Source organism: Manacus vitellinus, unplaced genomic scaffold (assembly GCF_001715985.3).
Source record: "Manacus vitellinus isolate BGI_N305 unplaced genomic scaffold, ASM171598v3 scaffold_47_pilon, whole genome shotgun sequence".
Taxonomy (NCBI): domain Eukaryota; kingdom Metazoa; phylum Chordata; class Aves; order Passeriformes; family Pipridae; genus Manacus; species Manacus vitellinus.
This window is the reverse complement of record NW_021940585.1, coordinates 5,049,950-5,073,960: the sequence shown is the minus strand read 5'-3', so window position 1 is coordinate 5,073,960 and position 24,011 is coordinate 5,049,950. Positions and strand designations below refer to the sequence as shown.

The window sequence follows — 24,011 nt, the reverse complement described above, 5'->3', positions numbered from 1 at the left end:
CCCCGTGGCGTGGGGCGAGGCCCAGTCCGGCCCGGGAGCGGGGCGATGGCCCCAGGAGGAGCCGGCTGATGGGCTTGAACGGGCCCGAGGGGGGCGGGTTTGATTGGCGCGTGCGGCGGGTTCTTAAAGGGGCCGCGGCCCAGAGGCATCCGGGGGGGATTTAAATGTACTTGTGCGTACATGTGTGTGCATATGTGTGTGCACGTGTGTCCATGCTGAGGTACATGTGCGTGTGTTCCTGCCCTTGAGTCCTTCAGCCCACCCGTGTCCCCATTCCCTGGGGGTGCCAGGGCAGTACCTGCTCCCAGACCCTTCCCAGCACCTGTTCCCTGCCCCTTCCCATCACTTGCTCTTAATCCTTCCCATTACTGTTCCCAAACCCTTCCCATTACCTACTCCTGGGTCTGTCCCAATACCTGCTCCCTGTCCCTTCCCATTCCCTGTCCCCTGTCCTTTTCCATTCCTTATCCCCTGTCCCTTCCCATGCCCTGTCCCCTGTCCCTTCCCATGTCCCCTTCCCATTCCCTGCTCCTGCCCCTTCCTATGCCCTGCTCCCTGTCCTTTCCTATTCTCTGTCCCTGCTCCCTGTCCCTGCCCTGCTCCCTGTCCCTTCTCGTTCCCATTCCTTGCCCCTTCCTATGCCTTGCTCCCTGTCCTTTCCTATTCTCTGTCCCTGCTCCCTGCTCCCTGTTCCTGCCCATGCCCTGCTCCCTGTCCCTGCCCCTTCCCATGCCCTGCTCCCTATCCCATCCCCATTCCCTGCCCCTTCCCATACCCTGCTCCGTGTCCCTTCCCATCCCCATTCCCTGCCCCTTCCCGTGCTCTTCTCCCTGTCTCTTCCCATTCCCTTCCCATTCCCTGCTCCCTGCCCTCCCGGCCGTGCCGTGCCGCTGAGGCCGGTTCCGGGTGTGGCAGCGCCCTGGCAGCAAGCAGGCTGGCACCCCGGCCGACAACTACCACCTGGCCCGGCGGCGGACGCTGCAGGTCGTGGTGAGCTCCCTGCTCACCGAGGCGGGGTTCGAGAGCGCCGAGAAGGCGGCGGTGGAGACGCTCACCGAGATGATCCAGAGCTGTGAGTGCCCCGGCCCTCCTCACACTGCTCCTTCGCTCTTTGTTGGGGTTTTCTCCCCATTTTTGTTATCTGGTGTTAAAGGGTGTTTTAGGAGTGCTGGTGGCTGGAGTCACCTCTGTGACGCTTTGGGTTTGCCCCAGCTCCAAAATATGTATTTGTCTTACTCAGTGGGTACTCATCAGATACTCACAGAGGCTCCACGTGCTGAGATGCTGCCAGAATAACAGAGGAACAACAAAATTCCAGCCATTGGTTCATGGAGTGCCTCTGTTCCTCTCTTTCTGGGTGATATGCTGAGAACCTACTTATTTTTATTAAATCAAGACATAATCAGCTTCTGGGTGGGTTTTTTTTTCATGCCTGTGATGCAGATTTGCCTTTTGCGTTTGTGGAGAACATCTGACTCTTTAGTCTTTAATGTCTCCATGCTCAAATTTTAAATGCCCAGGTTGCAGGATGCTCCATTCAGGGAGCTGTTTCTCATTCCTTGCCAAATCTGTTAAAAATTCCCATCCCTGAAGCTGGGCTTGGGCTGACACAAGTGTGGGCACTGTAAGAATCAAATATGTGGTGGCTTTGTCCCCCCAGATATCTCAGAAATTGGAAGGAGTGCCAAGTCCTACTGTGAGCACACAGCCAGGACCCAGCCCACGCTCTCGGATATCGTGGTTACTCTGGTGGAAATGGGTGAGTAGTTGGCTGTTCCTGCTCATTCCAGCTTTGGATGTGCTGTGCTGGTAGGAAAATCTGTCCCCTGTGTCTCTGGGGTTTGTGTTCTAAGCCCTGTCCTGAGCCTCGTGCAGGGTGCGTGGTGCAGTGTGAATATATACAGTGCATGGTTTTCCTTCTCGTGCCCTTTGGAGCCCCTGGAAAAATTCTAGAAAGCCTGAAAGAAGGGATTTTTGAGCAGGGTAAACTCCTGGTGTGATTCCTGTTTCCTCTTTTGTGTTCCAGGGTTCAATGTTGAAACCCTTCCTGCGTATGCCAAGCGCTCCCAGAGGATGGTCATCACTGCCCGTGCGTGGGAAATCCTTTCTGCTACACAGGAAGCCGGGAATAATCCGGCATTCCTCTCTGCTGGCTTCCAGAGGGGTGACTCATTCCAGAGCTCCTGGAAGTGCAGTTTGGTAGTGACCCTGTGATAGGTGCAGGAAGAGTCACTTCTCACCAGTGTCCTCACTGCACACCAGAGTCCTCGGGATGGTTTTGTTCTCCTTGTATGGGAGGGAGGGGCCAAGTGATCCCTGTTCCCCTCTGGGATGCCAAACAGCCTCCTGGGATGTGCTTGGGCAGGGCCTGGGAATCTGGGGCCCAGCTCAGCAGCAGCACTTTGTGCCTGGCCCTGGGCAGGAGGAACCCCCCTGATTTCTGTGCTTTTGAACTCCTGTAGCTCCTGTGACAAACCAGCCCGTGACCCCCAAGGCCCTGACAGCTGGACAGAACAAGCCTCACCCCTCCCACATTCCCGGCCATTTCCCTGAGTTCCCAGACCCCCACACTTACATCAAGACGCCGGTGAGTGAAAACAGGAGTTTTGTGCTGTTTGGGGGCTGTCTGGAGTCCAGAACAGCAGGAGTGGTGTGTTTTTACTGCAGTGCTGGTACTGTCCATCCAAAACATTGCTTCTCCTGGTTTATACGTTCCTTGGGTTGTGGACATCCCTTGCTGTCCAGAAATCATCCAGAATCCCTGGATTTCTGGCTGATGGACATCTGTAGCTCTCCAAAAGCCTGTCAGGAGCAGAGGTCAGAGCCTGCCTGTAGCTCCTGCAGCCTTGCAGTGTTCTGACCGTGAGCTGTTCCCTCCCTTCCCTCCCTGCTCCACAGACGTACCGGGAGCCCGTGTCCGACTACCAGGTGCTGCGGGAAAAGGCGGCTTCCCAACGGCGGGATGTGGAGAGGGCCCTCACACGCTTCATGGCCAAGACAGGGGAGACCCAGAGCCTCTTCAAGGATGACGTCAGCACGTTCCCACGTGAGTTTTCTGGGACCCTCTGTGCCCTAAATGTGTGTCCCTGAGCATCCCCCCCCCACATTGGGGTTCTTTCTGCTGCAGGGAGTGAGCTGTGAATGATCACATTGTGTTATTCCCTGAAGGAAATGAGGAATTTTGTATTTAAAAATACAGATTCGTATTTGAATTTTGTATGAAAACCAAAATAAGGCTTCTACCCTCACTATGGCTCACTGTCTTCTGCTCGTGGAGAAGGCTGAGAGGGGCTAAATTCAAAGCTTATCCCAGTCCTGACTCCACTCCCTGTGACCTTGGAACAAGTAATTTCTTGTCTCTGACATTTTAGTGGTAGTGGAGGCTTTCCTGTTTCTCTGACTGCAGAGCAGTGCTGAGAATTCCCACCTTCCCAAGGCTCACTGACAGCACAGGTGTCAGTGTTAACTGAGAGGGGGACCAAGTGATGCTTCAGCCTGTGACATAATGGAACTTTTGTGGAGGTCAGGAGGGATTTTTCATGTTGGAATAATGTTGGAAACATAAAGGGGCCTCAGAAAGTAGGAAATTAGAGACTGCCATCTTGTAGGGACAGCATATTTCATTCCTGATCCCTGGGAGCAGCAGGAAGAGGTGGTGTGTGTCCTAAGCCAGACCCAGCGAAAGTGTTCGTTCTCTTTGTGCTTCCTAATTTTTGAGGGGAGGGTTTTTCTCCCAGCTCGCTGACTGTGGCCTTTTCCCTGACTCCAGTGATTGCTGCCAGGCCTTTCACTGTCCCCTACCTGACAGCTCTTCTCCCCTCTGAGCTGGAAATGCAGCAGATGGAAGAGACGGATTCGTCGGAGCAGGACGACCAGACGGACACCGAGAACCTCCCGCTGCACATGAGCACGGTACAGCCCCTGAGACAGCTCTTGGGCCCTGCTGCCCTGGGCTTTTCAAACCTGGTTCTTCCCCAAGGGATCTTCTTGTGCTAGAAATCAGGAAGCCTCACCCTTAATGCAGTTCCTTGTGTGCTGCTGTTGATTGTCTCTTCTGCCCACAGGTTGTGTGGTTTGAACTTAGAATTACGGAATGGTTTGGGTTGAAAGGGACCTCAAACATCACCTGGTTCCACCCCCCTGCCATGGGCAGGGACACCTTCCACTATCCCAACTTGCTCCAAGCCCCGTCCAGCCTGTCCTTGGACACTTCCAGGGATGAGGCAGCCACAGCTCCTCTGGGCAGAAAGATTTCTAAGCCTTGTTTTGCGTAACTCTGGTTGTTTGGGTTTGTGGTTTTTTTTGTACAGGATGATTCAGGACCTGAGAAGGAAAACGCCTCAGTGTTACAGCAGAACACCTCCCTGGCAGGCAGCAGGAATGGGGAGGAGAACGTGATAGACAATCCCTACCTCCGGCCAGTGAAAAAGCCCAAAATCCGCAGGAAGAAGTGAGGTGGGGCTGGAGTTCCTCTGGCTGCTCAGAGAAGGAGGGTTCAGGAGAGGCAATCCAACTGAGTGGCCCAGGAATGGTCTCTGCAGAGTGAACTCCACTCTCATCCTGGTTTCCAGTGCTCCCTCTCCCCCTTTGCTCTCCTGCTGCCTTGGAATGGCCGATGGTCAGTTGTCCTAAAGGCACTGAAGGGGTCACAGGTGGGATTGTCTGGGAGGACTGGGCTTTGTTTCCACTGTGGGCAGGATTGACTCTCTGAAGAGCTGGGGGACACCAGGGTTGGAGCTGGGGCACAGCAGGTTTTTCCTGCTGCCCTGCAGGCTCTGCAGAACACAAAGGCATCACTGGTGCGTGGCTGCCTGGCAGGCAGGAAAGGAAACTTTGCCATCAACCCTGCCAGGCTTTAATTCTGAGGAATGTGTATTAACAGAGACAGAAGAAACCCAGGGAGGTTTCTTACTTTGCATTCTTGGCAGATAAAAACAAACAGACTTTTCTTTTATAAACTCAAGGTGTCTGATGTGTCAGCAAGGAGTGAAGTGTAAATACAGAGCTAAGTTGGCATTTTATTCTCACTTTGCTGACTGCAGCTGCACTTGGGACTTAAAAGCTCTTAAGTGTGGTGTTTATCCTGCCCTGCTTTGAGATCACTTTCCAGCAGAAGGACTGGCAACATTTCACAGCTGCTTCAGGCTGCTTTTCAGTTCTGTTGTTGCTTTCAACTCAGCACAAGCCCTTGGAGAGTTCACTCCTTCACCAGTTGTTTTGGAACTTGGAATATGGAATAAAGCTGCATTGATTGCAGGCTGCAAGGCTGTGCTAGTGATCACATTTCTTTCATTTTATCCATTTTCAAATATGTGCTTTTATCAACAGAAGTTCCTCTTTTTTCACCCTTTTATTTCCCCTGAGCAGAAGACTTTTATTTCAGCAGTGAAAACGGCTGATGAGGGGAGTTTTGTAATTATGAGCTGGTTCTGGAGGGCTTTGCTTTAATTTTCCTTCAACATTTTCTTAGGGAAAATACTGGAAATTTTTTTGACAAAAGACTCCTGTGGTTTGGTCCAGTCTCCCAAGGATCCCCAGGTGTTCATGTTCACCTCTATGCAGTGAGAGAATCCTCCCAGGCTTCCCTCTTCCCCCATCACCCAGGGAGGAGGAAGAGAAAAGGGAATAATTATTTCAGTGAGAATGGAGGTGTTTCTGACAGACAGTCTGAAATTAGATCTCTCAAAAATCCTCTGCGTGTGCCATTGTCACTTCTGCTGGTGCCTTGGTTGTACAGAATGACAGGTGTACAGAGACATTGTGTATTTATGTATATATCAAAAGTTCTATCTTTTTTTACTTGGATTAAGGTTTTTTTGCAATGAGAAAATCCCTCGCTGGGGAGGGGAAAGAAGTAGAATGAAAATTGTAATTTTTATGTTCGTAATAAAAGAAATTTTATCTCCTGAGACCAAAACTGGCTGAGTCCTTCAAGTTTTAAAGTGGAAAAGGACCTGAATGGAGCCTGAGTGTGTTTTCTGTGGGGGGTGTGAGAGTAGGAGATCTTGTCTTTCCCTCTGCATCTCTTCCTTTCTCTTAAGGAACATTTGATAGCTGAGAAGGTAGAGAATTTCATCAGAAATGACAACAAAGGGCCCTTTGAAATCCCAGCAGTCTGGCAAAAACTTTAGTAGAAGGTTTCTCCAGCCACAGGTGGAACATGGTGAAAAATCACAGGTGCTGCTGACTTTGTTCATCATCTCACACCCCTTTTTCTCCTGGTCAGGTGGAGGTGAAATGCAACATCTGCCATAAATACAAAGGTAGGGCCTTAAACAGCCATAAACCCCAGGTTTTAGGACAGTAAAAATTCCAGGGGGTCACACCCCCCCCATCCAAAATCTTGCACCAGAAGGGGCAGCTGTGAATCGACAGCTCCATCCCTGTTTTGGCAGATGAGTCTTGTGGTTGGGAGGGAGGGAACCAACGTGCCTCAGAAAGCCTGTGAGCAGCTGTTGTGGTACATCTGCGAGAGCTCTCGAAGCCCGAAAGTGGGAAATTGGAAGAATGTATTTTGGGTTTGCAACTGAAACTGGACTGCAGGTGAAATTTGCTCCAGAAACAGGTAAATAAAGCCAGGGAGTTGGAAAGGCTGCTCTGGGGCTGTAGTTACACCCAGAGTGAGTGTTGCCTGCTCTTGGTTGTCCCCTGGGACCACACCAAGGCTGTGATCAGTGTGTGTGAGGGTTTGTAAACATTTATAGAAATCCCCAGGGTTCGAGTGCAGGAAGAGCTGAAGATGAACCCCAGGGCCTTTCTGCTTCAGGCTACATTTACTTTCGTGGCCAGATTCTTAATTAGCAACCTATTGCTTGCTCCTTGCTTGAGAATAGATTCATATTGAGAATAACTTCATATTCTTGAGAATATCTTCATGTCTGTAAGGCCAGAATGCAAAAGTGCATCTTGCAGGTGTCTGGTGTGACCTGGCCCAGCACAGAATTTCCCTGGGGTGTTTTGTGGGTGTTATTTTGTGCACAAAGCCATTATACTCTCTCTGAGGGTACCACAAACACCCTCAGCTCTCCTCTGGCTGTGGGTGAACCCCGAGAGGAGGAGATGGGGGTGAGGGGGCTGAGGGGGAGATGGTGCTGCTCACTCCCAGCACAAAGGAGATGGAGCAGCAGCTGAGCTGCCCTTTAGACAGGTTCATTTGGCTCCTCTCCTGTCCCAGGGGGGGCTGGATTTCGGAGGGAAGAGCGTGAGGAAAGCCCTGTTGGGGAGGGTGCTGAGCTGAGGGGTTTCCATGGTGTCGTGGTTTCCAAGCCCCCCACAGCCCCTCGTTCGCTCCCACACCAGTGGGATCAGGGAGAGAACTGGAAGGCTAAAAGCTAGAAAACTCGTGGGTTGGGATAAAGACAGTTTAATAGGAAAGCAAAGGAAAACAAGGAAATAATTCCCTGCTTCCCATGTGCACATATTGAGCACCTCCAGGAGAGCAGGGCCCCATCCCACGTCATGGTGACTCGGGCAGACCAGCGCCATCACTCCAAACGTCCCCCCTTTCCTCTGTCTTCCCCACACTTCATGAACTGAGCATGTTGTCCCACGGTCTGGAATGTCCCTTGGCTCACCTGGGGTCACCTGTCCTGGCCGTGTCTCCTCCCAAACTTCCCCCTCAGTGAGGCAGCACGAGGGGCAGGAAAGGCCTTGGCTCTGCGTAGGCCCTGCCCGGCAATAACACAAACAATAAAGGACCAATAAACCTCGCTGTAATGTCAACCCTGTGCTCAGCACAAACACAAACACAGCCCCACAGCAGCCACTGGGAAGAAGTTTTAACTCTCCCCCAGCCCAAACCTGCACCCAGAGACAACATCCCCCGGCGAGGGCTGAGGGGAGCAGGGCCCCGGAGACACCCAGACGAGACAGCCAGCGGCCACAAATCCCTCTGTTTGAGACGATTTTATTCGGATTTTAAAACATTTGAGACGTTTTATTGGTTCTTTGAGCCTGGTGGTGCAGGTGGGTGTCTCCAGAGGAGGGGGCACAGCCCCTCAGCCAAAGTACAGCTTCAGGTAGGCCAATCGCTCCTGGTGCTTTTTGGATTCTTTGTCCATGGTCATCTGAAAGACAGCCATGCATTAACAGCAGAGACAACACTTCAGAAAAGGAAGGTGTGAGACGGTGTCGAGAACCTCAGCCTGTGTTCTCAATGAGTTTTTCCTCCCAGCAGAGCTAAAAGGGGCAGTCGAGGCTCTGCTTCGCTTCACTCTGCGGGGGGGAAACTTCCGGAGGAAATTTCTTAATAGAAGGGTTTTTTGAAGGACTGTGGCTGGTTTTGCAAACAGGTGTTTTCTCACAGGAAATCATATCTTGTGCCCCAGGCAGGTAAGGAAAGGATAACAAAACTTAGTGCAGGTGCAAAGTAACGAGGAAATTTCCTTTCTCAGAAGCCTTGAGCCAGGAATAACATCCCCTCATCCCGGTCCTTACCTCCTGTACTTCCCTTTTCACCATCTTCTTTGGTGGCTTGGGCACTGAAGACCAGTCTGGAGACCCAAACCTCATGGGCCAAGTGACTTTTTTGTTCAATGGCTGCTCTATGTTGTAAGTTCCAGGCCTAAAGAAAACAGGCACAAAATGTCTCAATTCTGGAGCTGGTGTATGATGTTTATAATATAGAATTTACCTCAATGACCTGTTCATGGTCATCTAAAATACAGCTATTCTTTAATAGCAATGATGGTGCCATAGAAAAGGAAGACGTGAGATGGTGTTGAGAACTTCAGCCTGTGTTCTAAGTGAGTTTTTGTTTTCAGCAGAGCAATGTGGGGGAGATCCATGGGAGAAATGCATGTTGTGGTGTTCTAGTCATGGTACTAAGCTAAAGACTAAAGCAGGGGAGCTCTTTGAAGACAAAAAAGCTTCACTGAGAACTCGGTCTCCTATCTGCCATCTGTGTCTTAGCATTTCTCTCTGTCAGTACTCCTGCTTATTGTGAAAATTGTAAGAAAATGAGTTATGTTACCCAGGGAAAAGTTCTCTGTCTGGAGGCCTGGATGGAAATCGTGGTGTACTGGAGGAAAATGGGGCATAGGCAGGCTGGCACTTCCTCTTCTCCATCCGGAAGGGCTCGTACGCTGCTGGGCCGGGGGTCACCGTCTGCAGGGGGGAAAACATTTGTGTGGAACATCTGGTTGTGCAAACCATTCCCACATGCTCAGGGCAGCAGCCAGCTGAGTGTTACAGACCTGCTCTTCAACACTTTGGCTGCCCTGAGAGTGTTAAAAACTCAGAACTCCCCGTTCCTCACCAGGTTCCTCCGCATGAAGCGTGGGCCTGTCCTCGCTCCCATCACGTAACCCTTGCTGCTCATGGGTCTGGTGCTCAGGGAGGGTTGCAGGATGGTTGTCTGCAATCCAAAAGCAGAAGTGTCTTACTGGCATTTCAAAGACACTATTTGCAGGGCAGAAGTACAGGAGCTGCAGATGTTATTCCTATTGATGTTATTCCTACTGATGTTATTCCTATTGATGCTCCTCCTATTGATGCTACTCCTATTGATGCTACTCCTATTAATTCTCCCATTTTCTCACTGCTGTGGAGCTACATAAGGACTGGTGTGTTGGGAAGGGAGGGGATTTTTTTTCCAGGTTTATGTGGAGACATCCTGGGGTGGGTTTGCAGGGCGGGTTTGGGGCTGGCCATGGCCCTACTGCTCCTGTCCTGTGTCTTCTGCAAAGGACCACAACACTTTAACAACTCACCTCCTGGCCCAGGTAACAGCCTGGCCCAACCAGCGGGTTTCCCCCGACGGCCGCCACCTCGATGCCCAGCCTGTCAGGGGCGTAGTAGTAGGGGAACATCTTCCTTTCCTGAGTTGTCCCAAATGAGACATGCTTCTGCACATCTGAGGGACCCGGAGGGGGAAGTGCCACCAGTGTGATAAACAACAACAACAAAAAAAAGATAAAATAGATGTGACCACGTGCTGCTTTTTTACCTGAAGTGTCTGCTGCTCTCTGCCTGAGGCCAACCACGCCCTCACCTCCCAAATGGGAGCTTCCCCTGACCCTGGAAATCAACCCTTTGGATGCCTGTTCCCTCCTGCCACAAAGGCCTGGCTTTTTCCAGGGGCAGGGAGTCATGAGCAGCCCAGTAGGGGAGCTGTGAGAGAAGAAAAGCCTCGAGCCCCAGAGTCCCCCCCCGGGTGCCCCCACCTCGCACAGCTCTCACCCCTTGTCTCCTGCCCCGCTGACATCCTGCCCTGCTGGGCTGCCCGTGTGCTCCAGCCACTGTGGGTGCAGAACAGGGGCTGCTGGAGGCCACGGCAGCACGTGGAGGGTGCAGGGGAGAGCTGAGGGTGAGTAACGGCCCTGTGGAATGTGCTGTGCTGGCTCGGGGGAAGCAGCCCAGGGTTGTGATGTCACGACCCTTCTGCCCCGTTGGCTCCTCTCTGCTCCCCTGTGGCCCCTGGGGTAGGGCAGCAAGAAAGCCCTGGAAAATGCCATATGGGAATTAAATCCAGCTTGTGGATTCAATCCCTTCCCTGAGCACAAGTTTGGGTACCATGGGAGAATCATGAAACATCAAAATATCAAGAACGAGATGAGTTAAAACAGGGAGGATTGCAGAAAGCTTTATTGAATCATTATTGTGTACAGCTGGATCAGAGGGGTCTGCTGGCTGGAACAGGATTAGGAACTTCATGGCCAGTTGCAGCAGGAGCAGACGGGGTCGAAGACGAGGCCCTGCTGGCAGCTCTGCACGAAGGTCTGGCCGTTCAAGCAGTTGTAGAAGTTCTGGCTGTTCTCTGGGTCTGCGTAGATGCCGTTGGCTTTGCCGGCGCAGAAGCCGCTCCCACCAGAGCCACCACTCCCACCAGAGCCACTGCTCCCACTTCCACTGGTGGTAGTGGGGGCCTCAGTGACTGGAGGCAGGGGCTCAGCAGGAGGCACACAGTCTGCAACCAAAGCAGGAAAGGGCTTATTTTTGTGCTGACAGAGTCTCATCCCTCCCCTCCCTTCATGGGAGTTCCCGTCAGGGAGCTGCTCAGGTACTCAAAGCACTCACTGCCGTCCTGCAGACCGAGGCCCTTCTTCAGGGTGGAGATCAGGGGGTATTTGCCTTCATTGCAGAAAGTGCCAGTGAAATCATCCATGTCAAGGGCCCAAACCATGGCCCCTCCAAAGTTATTCTTCTTCAGCCAGTCGACCTGTTTGGGGCCAGGAAGAAATCCCGATCAGCCCCGGGAGCTGCTCCTGCAGGAGCCTCCTGCTCCTTCCCAGCACAGCCCCACGTCCCACCAGACCTTGATGCTGAAGCTCTTTGTGTTATCATAGCCAACCCATTCGCTCTCCTTGTAGGCATAGGGCACGTCCTGGGGTTCATCCCAAGCCTGGGTGGCTCCAGAGCTCAGGAGAGAGCAGATCTAGGGAGAAGCACCAAGAGGTGGAATGTTAATTTCAAAAAGGGAAAAGTCCAGGCTCTGCCATTGTCTGGACTTTATTCTCTAGTTTTGTGTCATTTGTCTGGTCCCTGAAAATAAGTAACTTTTTCTTAGCAATTCTATGGACAGTTTTGTGTCTGAGGCAGCCATTCAGAAAGCTCCACGGGTGCCTTCCTTATACATTCCTTCAGATGATTTGAACAAGGAATGTGATTAGACAGACGTACCTCATAGTAAGCCAGTGTCCCAGCCTCCCTGGTGTAAGGTCCAGCTGGTCCAGGGCCTGATGCTGGAGCCCCAACAGAGGTGTCAGATGGGTTTTGCAGGGTGAAGCTTTTTCCGTAGGTTGGGAAGCCAACAAGGAGCTTCTCAGCTGGGGCACCATTGTCCTTCCAGTAATTCATAGCATATTCCTGTAAGAAAACACTCCTGTTGAAGTCTTTGCCCTGGTTTGCAGGCAGGATGATGAATTCCTCAATGTCTCCTCACTGGTGCAATCACAGAGCTGAGGCCTGGGATTCTGTCTCACAAACACTTACGACGTTGAAGTACTTGAAGTCCCCAGTGTCAGCTGGGCCTGTGAACAGGGGGCTGTTCTCGCCAGTGTTTCTCTCCCAGGAGCCGTGGAAGTCGTAGGTCATCACGTGGATGTAGTCCAGGTACCTGTGGAGAGCATTGGCTGTGCCCTGACCCGCTCAGGCACCAGAGCTGACGGTTCCTGCAGCGCTGGCCGGTCACCCCTGTCCCAGCCCGGCCACGGCCCCACTTCCTGCACATCTGGGTCCCTCAGGGGCTCTTTGCACCTTTGACTGCAGCGCTTGCAGGGAGACAATCCAGTCCCACAAGTGATCCCAGGCTTTGTTACTCACTTGCCCAGCTCAGCAATCTCGTAGCCAGCCTGGATGGTGGAAAGTCCTGCAGCCACAGCCGCGGTGACCAGGAGCCGGGGCTGGTTGGTCTGTTTGGCTTCCTGCTCAAAGGCTGCCAGCAATTCCTGAGGGATGCCAAGGAACAGGGCTCAGACTTTACATCTGCCCAGGGCTCTGGCCAGAGCTGTGCTGAGCAGAGCAAAACTCACCTTAACCAGGACGGTGAAGAGCCCCTTGTCCTGGGCTGGGCTGCCCCTGGAGCCAGGGTATTCCCAGTCCAGGTCCAGCCCATCAAACTGGTACTGGCGCAGGAATTTGATGACAGAATTGATGAAGGTCTGGCGGTTCTCAGCAGAGGAAACCATTGTAGTGAACCTGGGCAAGCAGAGCAGGAGAGCGTTGGGCTTTGTTTGGAGCATCTTCCTCCTCTCCTTCCCTTTCCAGGGTGCTTTTATGGGCAGGACATGGTTTGAACTTACTTGGCTGTGCCAAAATTCCATCCTCCAATGGCCAGGAGTGTCTTCAGATCCTTGTTCCTGCAAAGGAAGGACAGGTACCAGAGTTACTGCAAGTCCACAGTACCCTGAGCCACTGTCACTGTGGTCAGAGGAGCGGGGCTGTCACCCTGCCCTGCCCTGCCCAGCCTGTCTCTGCCTTCTCTCTCAGCATCCCTCGCCCAGGGCTGTGCAGAGAGCAGAGGGTGAACAACAGGGTAGGACCTGAGAGGAAGAACAAGCCCTGCCCTCTGCTCCCAGCACATACTGGTTCTTCAGGCCGTTGAAGGATTTGTAGAGGGTCTCATCATTCCATTCATAAGTGGTGATCTCGTTGTTGTTCATCCCGGCGAAGGCGTAGATCAGGTGGTTGCACAGGCAGGGGTCAACATTTTCGGGTGTGTATTTGCCCAGGCCAGGCCTGTACTGGGCCCAGTTGGTGAAGTAACATGTCAGCACGTAGGCAGTGCCTGTGGGGAGACACAGGAGCTGGAGGGGCTGCCTGCTGCTCCTCAGACACCAGTGGCTTCAGCCAGAGCATCAGGAGCAGATCTGCTGGGAAGGACTGGGCAGAGTTTCCTTCTGGGGTCAGGAGTTCAGACAAAGGGCACTGGGGTTGCTCCTCCCTCACACACTGCCCAGCTCTCTGGGACACCAATGGATTTGTTTCCTTCCTCCTCTGTCTCGGGGGACGGGTCGGCCTCGGGGCCTCTGGTGCCCCAAAACTCACGACTCGGGGTCTCTCCCCCAGGCTGACCTCCTGCCTCCCTGCTGCCCTGGGAGGCAGGAGGGAGGCAGGAGGGCTGGCTGCAGAAGGGCCAGCTTGGTGGGAGGCTCTTGGTGTTGGCTGTGCCCCCTGTTTGCCCTGTCTGGGAGTGCTGGGGCTGGGAAGGGTTGGCAGGAGTTGTTTTAGGGAAGGAAGCACCTACCGAGGTGGGCGTTGAGCAGCAGGGCCAGACCTGGGAGGGCAAAGGGAAAAACAAACCTGTCAGTGTTTGCACTCAGAAACACAAAGTTCTTGTGCAAGACTGGGCTGAACCCAGAATAACCTTACCCTGTCACCTCTGTGTTCTATAGCAAACACACCACACTGCGAATTCCCAGGCTGAGGCACCTCAGCCTGGGTAACATTTGTCAAATGATTTCAGGTAAAAGCACAGAAAAGAGAGCAAACAAGTGACCAAGCATTAGTTTGAATGTTAGATTTTTGTTCCAAAGCACATCTCAGTTTCCAACTGCAGTGAACTCTATTCATGTTCAAAGCAGAACAGATCCCCAGCAGCAGCACTAAAGAACAGAACTCTCCCTCCTTAAAGGAGGTTGTGAAATCTCTCCTGAAAAGAGGGAGCAGCAGTTTTATACCCCCAAGGCCCTGTGCAGGCACAGTGGGACAGTGACAGAGCCCCAGCACTTGTCAGAAAGGCAGAGCCCCGGGTTGAGGCGGCACTTACCGGTGAGCAGAGTGAGCTTGGCCATCTTGGACCAGAACTGATGTGCTGCACAAAGTCTCTACTTTTATACCCTTCTCCCCCCTGCTGCCAATCTTGGATCAACATGGGTGGGCAAACATTGTGAGACTTGGCAAAGATCAGCATCACCTCAGCTGGTACCCGGACAATGGGCCTGAACACTCCAGCTGGAGACATCACTGGTGGTGGGTCGTGCCATGTGCTGGTGTTGCAAGAGCAGCTGAAGAGCCAGATTAGATTTCTGTCATTGTTTGGAAGTTCGTTCCCAGCCCAGGTTTGTGTCCCCGCTGGGACTGGGCAGTGCCCGGTGGCTGAAGGGTTTGACCTTGTGCTGTCCTTGAGTCCTCCCACGGCCGGTGGCACTGCCAGCAAAAGGGTTGTGCTTTACAAGGGTTTGGTCTCCTTGGTGGGACCAAGTGAAGGCAAAAGTGAGCAGGACTTCAGTCCCCAGCACTGGGCATTTTGGAGGATGTGGGAACTGGGCTCACTCCCTGTAGGCACAGTGTCTGTTGGGATAGAGGGGCTTTGGGGTCTGAGTCGTGTCTTGCCCACACCAGTTGAGGTGGTGTCACTTCAGGGACACAGAAGGGGTTTCCTTATTTCTTGGAGCTCAGGCTCTCTGGGAGGGAGCTCAGAGACAGAGCAGGTTGCATTTCCCTTCAGACTTATCCCCCCCTCTTTTTGCTCAGATGTTTCCCAAAACCAGAGACCTCTCTGTTGCCGAGGGTTCAGGTTTTTCCTTAGGTTTCTGTGAAGTCCCATCGAGTCAAATTACCCAAATGCCTCAAAATACTCTTTCCTCATTTTCATCTTCTCCCCAGGCAGAGACTCAGCAGCTCTTACCCTGTGTGAGGAGATAGGTGGTTTCTCCCCTTTTGCACCCTCAGGACTAGTGCAAATGGCAAAGGCACAGCAGGCACTTGGCCAGTGGCCCTGCTCCAAGATGTTCCTTTATTCCTGTTCAGGTGACATGAAGGTGACTTCCCAGTAGGTCACCCAGGCTTGGCTGAATGGGAGCCTGGAAAACAGCCTCAGAGTTGCCCACGTCACACGTTGGGTGACCTGCAGATTAAAGTGTGTTGGCCTGACCCTTTGGGTTTCCTGCAGGCACTGGGTGTCCTGCGACCGATAACAAGACAACCACCTCCAAGGGGGATTTTTCCAGTGTGTTTCTTGGTTGATAAAGTAGCATAGTATAAATTAAATTGGAATAGATTTGGGAAATCCCACCCTCAGCAACCTCTGGAGCCTTTTCAGGTCTGTTTTGGTGTGGAAAGGCAAGCTCAAGGACACTGATTTGCATGTGGTGGTAACAAATGGCAGTTGGTCAAGTCCTGGAGTTTTCCTTCAGGACTTTCCCTGCCTTCTTTCTGTCTAAAGAAAGGTATTTTTCCATGGGCTCCCTGGGAATGGCAGTAGGTAATTAAGGGCAGAAGAACTGGTTCCTGATAAAAGGATTCAAGTTAAAAAAGGGTCAAGTCTGCAGAAGGGGACCTCCCACACTGTTCCAGCAGCTGAAGTGTTGGATTGCAGAGATCCACCACTCCGGGTTGTTTCTGCTGTAGTTTCCCTCCACACACCAACTAAAATTGTCATTCTGCTGATTCTGTGGCTGTGCTGGAATAAGTCTGTCTGTCCTTCAGCTGCCTGGGCTCTTTTCTGATGGGTCACGGAATGGAGACCCTGATATTCCAGTTGTTCCTTTCAGAATAGTTCCTTCTTACTGTGTGCAATTAGATCAGAGGGGTGACAAGAAATAATGCTTCTCTGAGAAGAATATTCTCTTCATAAGGGGGAGAACGACTCAGCAGACACTGACTTGGTTTTCCTTTGGTGATGGGATACCCTGGGCTTCCCTAAGGTGACCACACGGGGGCAAGAGCCTATTCAGACCCCAAAGCCCCTCTATCCCGACAGACACTGTGCCTACAGGGAGTGAGCCCCGTTCCCACGTCCTCCAAAATGCCCAATGCTGGGGACTGAAGTCCTGCTCACTTTTGCCTTCACTTGGTCCCACCAAGGAGACCAAACCCTTGTAAAGCACAACCCTTTTGCTGGCAGTGCCACCGGCCGTGGGAGGACTCAAGGACAGCACAAGGTCAAACCCTTCAGCCACCGGGCACTGCCCAGTCCCAGCGGGGACACAAACCTGGGCTGGGAACGAACTTCCAAACAATGACAGAAATCTAATCTGGCTCTTCAGCTGCTCTTGCAACACCAGCACATGGCACGACCCACCACCAGTGATGTCTCCAGCTGGAGTGTTCAGGCCCATTGTCCGGGTTTCAGTTGAGGTGATGCTGATCTTTGCCAAGTCTCACAATGTTTGCCCACCCGTGTTGATCCAAGATTGGCAGCAGGGGGGAGAAGGGTATAAAAGCAGAGACTTTGTGCAGCACATCAGTTCTGGTCCAAGATGGCCAAGCTCACTCTGCTCACCGGTAAGTGCCGCCTCAACCCGGGGCTCTGCCTTTCTGACAAGTGCTGGGGCTCTGTCACTGTCCCACTGTGCCTGCACAGGGGCTTGGGGGTATAAAACTGCTGCTCCCTCTTTTCAGGAGAGATTTCACAACCTCCTTTAAGGAGGGAGAGTTCTGTTCTTTAGTGCTGCTGCTGGGGATCTGTTCTGCTTTGAACATGAATAGAGTTCATTGCAGTTGGAAACTGAGATGTGCTTTGGAACAAAAATCTAAACCTCAAACCACTGCTTGGTCACTTGTTTGCTCTCTTTTCTGTGCTTTTACCTGAAATCATTCCAGAAATTTTACCATCTTCCCTAGAAACCCTCATGTGCCTCAGCTTAGGAATACAGAGTCCTGCACAAGAACTTTGTATTTCTGAGTGCAAACACTGACAGGTTTGTTCTTCCCTTTGCCCTCCCAGGTCTGGCCCTGCTGCTCAACGCCCACCTCGGTAGGTGCTTCCTTCCCTAAAACAACCCCTGCCAACCCTTCCCAGCCCCAGCACTCCCAGACAGGGCAAACAGGGGGCACAGCCAACACCAAGAGCCTCCCACCAAGCTGGCCCTTCTGCAGCCAGCCCTCCTGCCTCCCTCCTGCCTCCTGGGGCAGCACAGCACAGGGGCTCAGCCTGGGGGAGAGACCCTGAGTCGTGAGTTTTGGGACACCAGAGGCCCCGAGGCCGACCCGTCCCCCGAGACAGAGGAGGAAGGAAACAAATCCCTTGGTGTCCCAGAGAGCTGGGCAGTGTGTGAGGGAGGAGCAACCCCACTGCCCTTTGCCTGAACTCCTGACCCCAGAAGGAAACTCTGCCCAGTCCTTCCCAGCAGATCTGCTCCTGATGCTCTGCCTGAAGCCACTGGTGTCTGAGGGGCAGCAGGCAGCCCCCCCAGCTCCTGTGTCTCCCCACAGGCACTGCCTACGTGCTGACATGTTACTTCACCAACTGGGCCCAGTACAGGCCTGGGGAGGGGAAATACACCCCCGAGAACATCGACCCCAACCTGTGCAGCCACCTGATCTACGCCTTCGCCGGGATGAACAACAACGAGATCACCACTTATGAATGGAACGACGAGACCCTCTACAAATCCTTCAACGGCCTGAAGAACCAGTATGTGCTGGGAGCAGAGGGCAGGGCTTGTTCTCCCTCTGGGTCAGGGCAGGGCAGGGGACAGCCCCGCTCCTCTGAGCACGGGGACAGTGGCTCAGGGTGTTGGGGACCTGCTGTTCACGCTTTCCACCTAAAGGACAGGGCCTGGAAAGGCCACAGCTCCACCAAAGCCTTGCAGTAACACAGGTTGCTGTCCCTTCCTTTGCAGGAACAGAAACCTGAAGACCCTGCTGGCCATTGGAGGATGGAATTTCGGCACAGAAAAGTAAAATTCAAACTATCTCTTTCCAATAATGGTGCCCTGGAAAGGGAGGGAGAATGGAAGGAGGCCCCAGTCTAACCCCAACTCTCTCCTGCTCTGCTTGCCCAGGTTCACTACAATGGTTTCCACCCCCCAGAACCGCCAGACTTTCATCAACTCCGTTGTCAGATTCCTGCGCCAGTATGGATTCGATGGGCTGGACCTGGACTGGGAATACCCCGGCTCCAGGGGCAGCCCAGCCCAGGACAAGGGGCTCTTCACTGTCCTGGTTAAGGTGAGTTTTGCTCTGCTCAGCACAGCTCTGGCCAGAGCCCTGGGACAGATGTAAAGTCTGAGCCCTGTTCCTTGGCATCCCTCAGGAATTGCTGGCAGCCTTTGAGCAGGAAGCCAAACAGACCAACCAGCCCCGGCTCCTGGTCACCGCGGCTGTGGCTGGAGGACTTTCCACCATCCAGGCTGGCTACGAGATTGCTGAGCTGGGCAAGTGAGTAGCAAAGCCTGGGATCACTTGTGGGACTGGATTGTCTCCCTGCAAGCGCTGCAGTCAAAGCTGCAAAGAGCCCCTGAGGGACCCAGATGTGCAGGAAGTGGGGCCGTGGCCGGGCTGGGACAGGGGTGACCGGCCAGCGCTGCAGGAACCGTCAGCTCTGGTGCCTGAGCGGGTCAGGGCACAGCCAATGCTCTCCACAGGTACCTGGACTACATCCACGTGATGACCTACGACTTCCACAGCCCCTGGGACGGCTCCACTGGCGAGAACAGCCCCCTGTTCAGCAGTGGCAGCAGCTTCAGTGTGGTGAGGACATTTGGGGAGCCTCTGTCACTGAACTCCTCTTCCTGCCAGCAAAGCCTGGCACTCACTTGAACCGTGGGATTTTTACAGGAATATGCTATGAACTACTGGAAGAACAATGGTGCCCCAGCTCAGAAGCTCCTGGTTGGCTTCCCAACCTACGGAAAGACCTTCACCCTGCAAAACCCCTCCAACACTGGGATTGGGGCCCCAACCTCAGGCCCTGGGCCAGTAGGACCCTACACCAGGGAGGCCGGGCTTCTGGCTTACTACGAGGTACGTGTGGCCCTCACCTCCAGACACCCAGAGCAGCACAAACCATCCTCTGCCTTCCCAGCCAAGAGTTCTGACCCCAGGCAACATTGCACAGGCCCTTTTTGGCAGGTCTCTCTCTGACTTGTCCTGCTCTGCCCTTCTTTCCTAGATCTGCTCGTTCCTGAACACCGGAGCCACCCAGTCTTGGGATGCCCCTGAGGACGTGCCCTATGCCTACAAGGGCAACGAGTGGATTGGCTACGACAACACGAAGAGCTTCAGTGCAAAGGTCTGGTGGGACGTGGGGCTGTGCTGGGAAGGGGCAGGAGGCTCCTGCAGGAGCAGCTCCTGGGGCTGATCGGGATTTCTGCCCGGCCCCAAACAGGTCGACTGGCTGAAGCAGAACAACTTTGGAGGGGCCATGGTTTGGACCATCGACCTGGATGACTTCACTGGCACTTTCTGCCATGAAGGCAAATACCCCCTGATCTCCACCCTGAAGAAGGGCCTTGGTCTGTGACCAGTGGTGAGTCCCAGCAGGAACACGGCCTTGGTGTCCCCCCAGCAGCTCCAAAGGGCAGGGGGTGTTCAGAGCGCCCTGGGGCCATGGAGAGAGGGCAGGGAGGAGGGTCCCTTCCAAACAGAATCCCTTCCCAAAGGCAAACTGCTTCCTGCTTTCTTTTCAGGCTGCAAGATCCATGAACAGTCCAGTCCTCAAGTCCCTGTACTTCCTAAACATGGAAGCAGCAATTCAGGGGACTGGCCATGAAGATCCCAATCCTGTTCCAGCCAACAGACCCCTCTGACCTAATTGCACACAATAAGAATGATTAAATAAAGCTTTCTGCAAAAGCAACAATTCTCCCTGTTTTAACTCATCTCATCCTGACTATTTCCATGCTCTCGGCTTCCCGACAATCCTGTGGGCTGTGCCTGGGAACAGCAGCAATTAAAAACGCCAACAGCAGGTGTCAATGTTGCCCACTCTTCCCAGCCCTGTGGATGGAGCGATTTTCTTGAAGTCTTCTGCTAACATTTCCAGAGGAAATGTGATTGCAGGGCAGAAAGCTCAGTTCTTGTTCCTCTTTGTTTAATCTCAAACAGAGATCCAGGATTAAGAGGAATTTTTTAGCACTTTCATGTAGAAATGGAGCACTTTGATAAATCCATTCTTTTTGGCCATCTCAAGTGTTTAAGTCACCTGCTTATCTATCTAACCCAGAATTTAAGCTCAGTTTCTGTCTCTTCTGCCTTTCCTTACCAGCACAATAAACATTTACTGCAGGAAAATGGGCTTGAGGGGTCAGTTTAAAGATAGAAACTAATTGGAGCTGAGCGGGACATGCAGGGGAAGGAACAGGCCATGCAAGCCAAAACTTGATTAGGGATGCATGGAGCATCATTTAATCATGGAGCCTGGTTAAAGAGGCCTCTCTGGGCCTCCTGTGGTGATATTGCCAGTCTCTCAATGGCTTAACAGCTTTTAATGACTGAGTTGTACTTGGGGACTACTGACCTTCTTAGATAAACTGTCCCCTCTCCAGGAGTGTGACAGAACGAGGGAAATACAACCACAGTGTCAGTGGCCAAATATGTGCAGAGCTGGCCCACATCCAGCCTGGTCTGTGTGCACTCGCTGGAGCTGCTGCCACTCCAATCCAGTGCCTGTAAATGGAGTCAGGAAAAGGCTCTCTCCCACCTCCCAGTCGTGGAACCCCCACACGTGTCCATCAGCACACGGAGCTGATGGAGCTGATGGTGTAACAGGAGCTGTGCAGGGAGGTGGCAGGAACACCAGCAGGGCTGGCATCTGCTCAGCTGCCTGAGGAGGGCTTTCAGAGGGGTCTGGGAGCTGGCCTGGGCCAAATTTCTCTCTGTTCCTCCAAAACAGATCGTTTGGTGTGCCTGCAGGGCACAGGTTGCAGCTGCCGTGGGATCCATCCCGTGGGAAGCCCTGGCTGAAGATCCAGCACCGTGTAACACAGAGCCATGGAATCATTCAGGCTGGAAAAGACCTCCGAGGCCATGGAATCCACCCTGTGCCCGATGCCCACCTTGTCACCCAGCCCAGAGCACTGAGGGCCACGTCCAGTCCTTCCCTGGACACCTCCAGGGGTGGGGACTCCACCACCAACACGTTCCATCCAGCAAATCTCTGGCATCTGGTTTCGTTCAGACTCATGGCAAGAAAGCCTTAAAGCTCCTCAAATTCCCTCCTCCTGAAGACAGCAGGTCTTGGCCAGGAGGCTCCATGCAGACACCGTTCAGGGCAGCCAGGAGGGACTCATCTCTCTCTGATTCTCATGACATCAGGTCCTTTGTTGGAAGGTCTCTATTTTTAAGCTGTTTTCCCCAGTCCCAACTCCTTGTTCCAACGGCTGGATCTGCTCTGCTTCACACCGTCTTCCTCTGGCATCTGGTTTCCCTTCTCTCCACAGCTCATTGAGTGGAACTAAAGAAGTGCTGATTTTCAGATACCAACCATTCCCTGCTCCCCAGGGAGATTCCTGCCTCCTGCATGCACATTCCCAGAAATACCATCTGACTCACTCTGATTACGAAATGCTGCAGCCATTTCCCACCCCTCTACTTCTAGAGTGTGGTTAGCTCACCTTTTGTCCCCAGGGATATTTTATAGGGATTTAGAAGAGTTTTTTTCATGAGGATTTGATGCAGTGCTGCAATTGCCCATTGTATATTCTTCCCTCACAGCACATCTTTCATCTTTCCTCTTTCTCTCTTGGCACTAAACTGCTATAATTAGGCTCTGTAAACGAATCTCAAGCTTCTCTGATGTTGTGAAACACTCAAACTCGATTTCTGACCATCCTGTTCCCCAAATAGACCTTGACTCTGCACTGCAGGCATCTCCCTGACGTTCCCTGGTGCTCGGGGTGGAGGCAACACATCCCCCAGCTCCCTGTGGTGGTGAACTCCAGGGACCAGGGTGCTCTGTCTGCCTGGGAATGGGCTGCAGATCCTCCCACCTAGTCCTGTATCCAAGTGTTAGTCCCTACATCATTGCCTGGTCTGTTGGCAGGTGAGAACAGGCCTTGGAAAGGCTCCTGTGTTCACCTGAGACAGATCCACAAATCCCTCACCTGCACGTGAATGTCTGTGCCCAGCACAGGTGGGTGCAGGTGGGCACAAGGGCCTGCAGAAAGGTTGGATGTGCACGGATGGACTGCACAGGGGTGTTATTGTAGCTCAGGAAATATCACATGGAGAACTGGAGCTTCCTTTCAGCTGCTCTGGGTGGTTCCTTATTTTTGTGGACCTTACGTTCTGTGAAATTTTTTTCATAGTCTGATCTTTCAAAAATTGGATTTATTAAAGCATTTAATCTTCAAAAATCCACTTAAGATTGGTAACGCATATTACAGCCTGAACTAATATAATCTATTACTTAGGAAAATGTCAGCCCTGAGCACACAGATCTCCAGCTCCCTGCAGTCAGGGTTCCAAGGGGCAGGTTCAGCCACGGAACATGACCTGTTTTCCCCATCCATCCCACCCCGACAATCCCCATTATCAGGAAAGAACCAGATGCCCTGGAGTGGGAGCTGAGACAAGCTGGGAGTGCTGGGGGCTAATCCTTCACTGAACTGTGGCTGCCCCTGGGCTGGACACGGACGCTGGGACACTGTCCTGCATCTCATCCAGTGCTCAGGAGCTCTGCTCCTTGCCAGGACCTCAGAGCAGGGAACAGGAACTTCCTTTCAGCCCCGTCCTTTTCCCTCTGAACCCTTCAGAGGATGCTCTGCCCCCACACCACCATCCCAGCTCATCTAATTACTTACTAAGCTCTTTTTCTGGTTAGCCAACATCTGCCCATTTCCAATTAATCCGTGTTCACAAGCTCAATAACCTGAGCCATCTGGGGAGGTAAGAGAGATAAGCTTCCCATTAAACATTTACAGGACACAACAGGAGTACTGAGGCAACTGTTGCTGAGACAACCCAGGCAGGGAGGGGGAGCAGCTGATCCTGTGCCTCCAGCGGCCACCGTGCCAGGGAACCAGGAAAACAAAATGTAGGGGTCTAAAAACGGATGTGGACCCTCACCCCCCCTCCCCAGGGCACGAGCTCCTCTCACTTACACCCACGAACGCCCTTGCTTCATCACAATAAAGGTTCTTAAAATAATTCAATAGCATTTCGGGCCCTGGAAACCCGAGCAACCAAATAGCCTTTAAATTAAACATTTGGTCCTGAAGCAGCAGCTCCAGGTGCCCTTCAACCCACAGGGCTTAAAATAGCCCAGAAGTCAGGCTGACCCCCAGTTCAGCTTTCCTGAACGGGGTGAAACGTGGCCTCGATTCTAAGCAGAGACGTTATCTCTGTCCCCACACTTCAGCAGCCACTGGCCTTGTTTTGCAAGAACAGTTTTGTTTCCCAATCTTGCTGGATGGGGTTTATCTCCCCAAGCACCTCCACCCTTTTTCCCATTCAGAGTTTCTGGGGCAGCAAGGGAACAAGATCCTTTGCCAGTATATCCCATTCCCTCAGGTTAGTGCAGCAGAAGGGGGGAGCCTAAAAACCTTCATGGAAACGAAGGAGCCTCAGGAATGAACTCAGAAATTGAGAATATTTGAGTGTGTCTCAAGATCCAGGGAGAGGGTTGGCAGATTATGTGGAGTTTAAGGGTGTGGAGTTTATGGGGCCACGAAATTCCACACTTTGAATCCTGTGTCCAGCTCTGGGCCCCTCGCTCCAAGAAAGACATTGAGGTGCTGGAGCATATCCAGAGATGGGAATGGAGCTGGGGAAGGTACAGCAGCACCTTTGAAAGAGCCTATCTTTCTGGATACAGGAGGTTCCTGTCCTGGGACAGGGGGTTGGAACAAGCTGATGATCTTTCAGGTCCCTTCCACCCCAAACCAGTGTGTGATTTGATGTGTCAC

The 24,011-nt window shown here is 52.8% G+C and overlaps 4 protein-coding genes across 7 annotated transcripts; 2 read left to right on the top strand and 2 right to left on the bottom strand.

The window, feature by feature from the left end:
- Positions 1-920: 920 nt before the first annotated feature.
- Positions 921-5,910, top strand: TAF8 (TATA-box binding protein associated factor 8). Its single transcript, XM_018079834.2, has 7 exons — positions 921-1,072; positions 1,661-1,759; positions 2,027-2,089; positions 2,463-2,587; positions 2,899-3,046; positions 3,770-3,912; positions 4,311-5,910. Exons 1-7 carry the CDS (start codon positions 1,060-1,062, stop codon positions 4,452-4,454), a joined length of 735 nt encoding a protein of 244 aa, XP_017935323.1. The 5' UTR covers positions 921-1,059; the 3' UTR covers positions 4,455-5,910.
- A 1,985-nt stretch (positions 5,911-7,895) lies between these two features.
- PIFO (primary cilia formation) lies at positions 7,896-10,204 on the bottom strand. Its single transcript, XM_008934359.3, has 6 exons — positions 10,180-10,204; positions 9,711-9,853; positions 9,257-9,355; positions 8,972-9,105; positions 8,437-8,563; positions 7,896-8,066 (listed from the first exon to the last, which is right to left on the bottom strand). The coding sequence occupies exons 1-6, from the start codon at positions 10,202-10,204 to the stop codon at positions 7,998-8,000; spliced, it is 597 nt and encodes a 198-aa protein (XP_008932607.2). The 3' UTR covers positions 7,896-7,997.
- A 361-nt stretch (positions 10,205-10,565) lies between these two features.
- LOC103767245 (acidic mammalian chitinase) lies at positions 10,566-22,926 on the bottom strand. 4 transcript variants are annotated; one of them, XM_018079614.1, is made up of 11 exons: positions 14,207-14,246; positions 13,685-13,714; positions 13,024-13,225; positions 12,741-12,797; positions 12,471-12,636; positions 12,262-12,386; positions 11,932-12,055; positions 11,620-11,805; positions 11,255-11,374; positions 11,017-11,158; positions 10,566-10,906 (listed from the first exon to the last, which is right to left on the bottom strand). In XM_018079614.1, the coding sequence occupies exons 1-11, from the start codon at positions 14,229-14,231 to the stop codon at positions 10,650-10,652; spliced, it is 1,434 nt and encodes a 477-aa protein (XP_017935103.1). In that variant the 5' UTR covers positions 14,232-14,246; the 3' UTR covers positions 10,566-10,649. The 4 variants fall into 4 exon arrangements, with proteins under 4 accessions (XP_017935103.1, XP_017935106.1, XP_017935107.1 ...); XM_018079617.1 differs by lacking the exons at positions 13,024-13,225; positions 13,685-13,714; positions 14,207-14,246 and adding an exon at positions 22,908-22,926; XM_018079618.2 differs by lacking the exons at positions 13,024-13,225; positions 13,685-13,714; positions 14,207-14,246 and adding an exon at positions 21,720-21,738.
- On the top strand, positions 16,566-19,880 carry LOC103767193 (acidic mammalian chitinase). Its single transcript, XM_008934306.2, has 11 exons — positions 16,566-16,665; positions 17,108-17,137; positions 17,596-17,797; positions 18,006-18,062; positions 18,168-18,333; positions 18,419-18,543; positions 18,750-18,855; positions 18,943-19,128; positions 19,277-19,396; positions 19,493-19,633; positions 19,794-19,880. The coding sequence occupies exons 1-10, from the start codon at positions 16,641-16,643 to the stop codon at positions 19,625-19,627; spliced, it is 1,152 nt and encodes a 383-aa protein (XP_008932554.1). The 5' UTR covers positions 16,566-16,640; the 3' UTR covers positions 19,628-19,633; positions 19,794-19,880.
- Positions 22,927-24,011: the final 1,085 nt, after the last annotated feature.

Excerpts from the sequence above, each read along its gene's own strand:
- TAF8 (XM_018079834.2), top strand. Across the intron at positions 1,760-2,026 it reads GGTTACTCTGGTGGAAATGG|GGTTCAATGTTGAAACCCTT; the intron begins GTGAGTAGTTGG and ends TTTGTGTTCCAG. Across the intron at positions 2,090-2,462 it reads GAGGATGGTCATCACTGCCC|CTCCTGTGACAAACCAGCCC; the intron begins GTGCGTGGGAAA and ends GAACTCCTGTAG.
- PIFO (XM_008934359.3), bottom strand. The coding sequence starts at position 10,204 with ATGTCAGCGGGGCAGGAGACAAGGG. Across the intron at positions 9,356-9,710 it reads GCTGTTACCTGGGCCAGGAG|ACAACCATCCTGCAACCCTC; the intron begins GTGAGTTGTTAA and ends TTTGGATTGCAG. Across the intron at positions 8,564-8,971 it reads GACAGAGAACTTTTCCCTGG|GCCTGGAACTTACAACATAG; the intron begins GTAACATAACTC and ends TGTTTTCTTTAG.
- LOC103767245 (XM_018079614.1), bottom strand. The coding sequence starts at position 14,231 with ATGGCCAAGCTCACTCTGCTCACCG. Across the intron at positions 12,056-12,261 it reads GAGATTGCTGAGCTGGGCAA|GTACCTGGACTACATCCACG; the intron begins GTGAGTAACAAA and ends TGCTCTCCACAG. Across the intron at positions 11,159-11,254 it reads CAAAGAGCTTCAGCATCAAG|GTCGACTGGCTGAAGAAGAA; the intron begins GTCTGGTGGGAC and ends GGCCCCAAACAG.
- LOC103767193 (XM_008934306.2), top strand. The coding sequence starts at position 16,641 with ATGGCCAAGCTCACTCTGCTCACCG. Across the intron at positions 18,334-18,418 it reads TCTTCACTGTCCTGGTTAAG|GAATTGCTGGCAGCCTTTGA; the intron begins GTGAGTTTTGCT and ends GGCATCCCTCAG. Across the intron at positions 18,544-18,749 it reads GAGATTGCTGAGCTGGGCAA|GTACCTGGACTACATCCACG; the intron begins GTGAGTAGCAAA and ends TGCTCTCCACAG.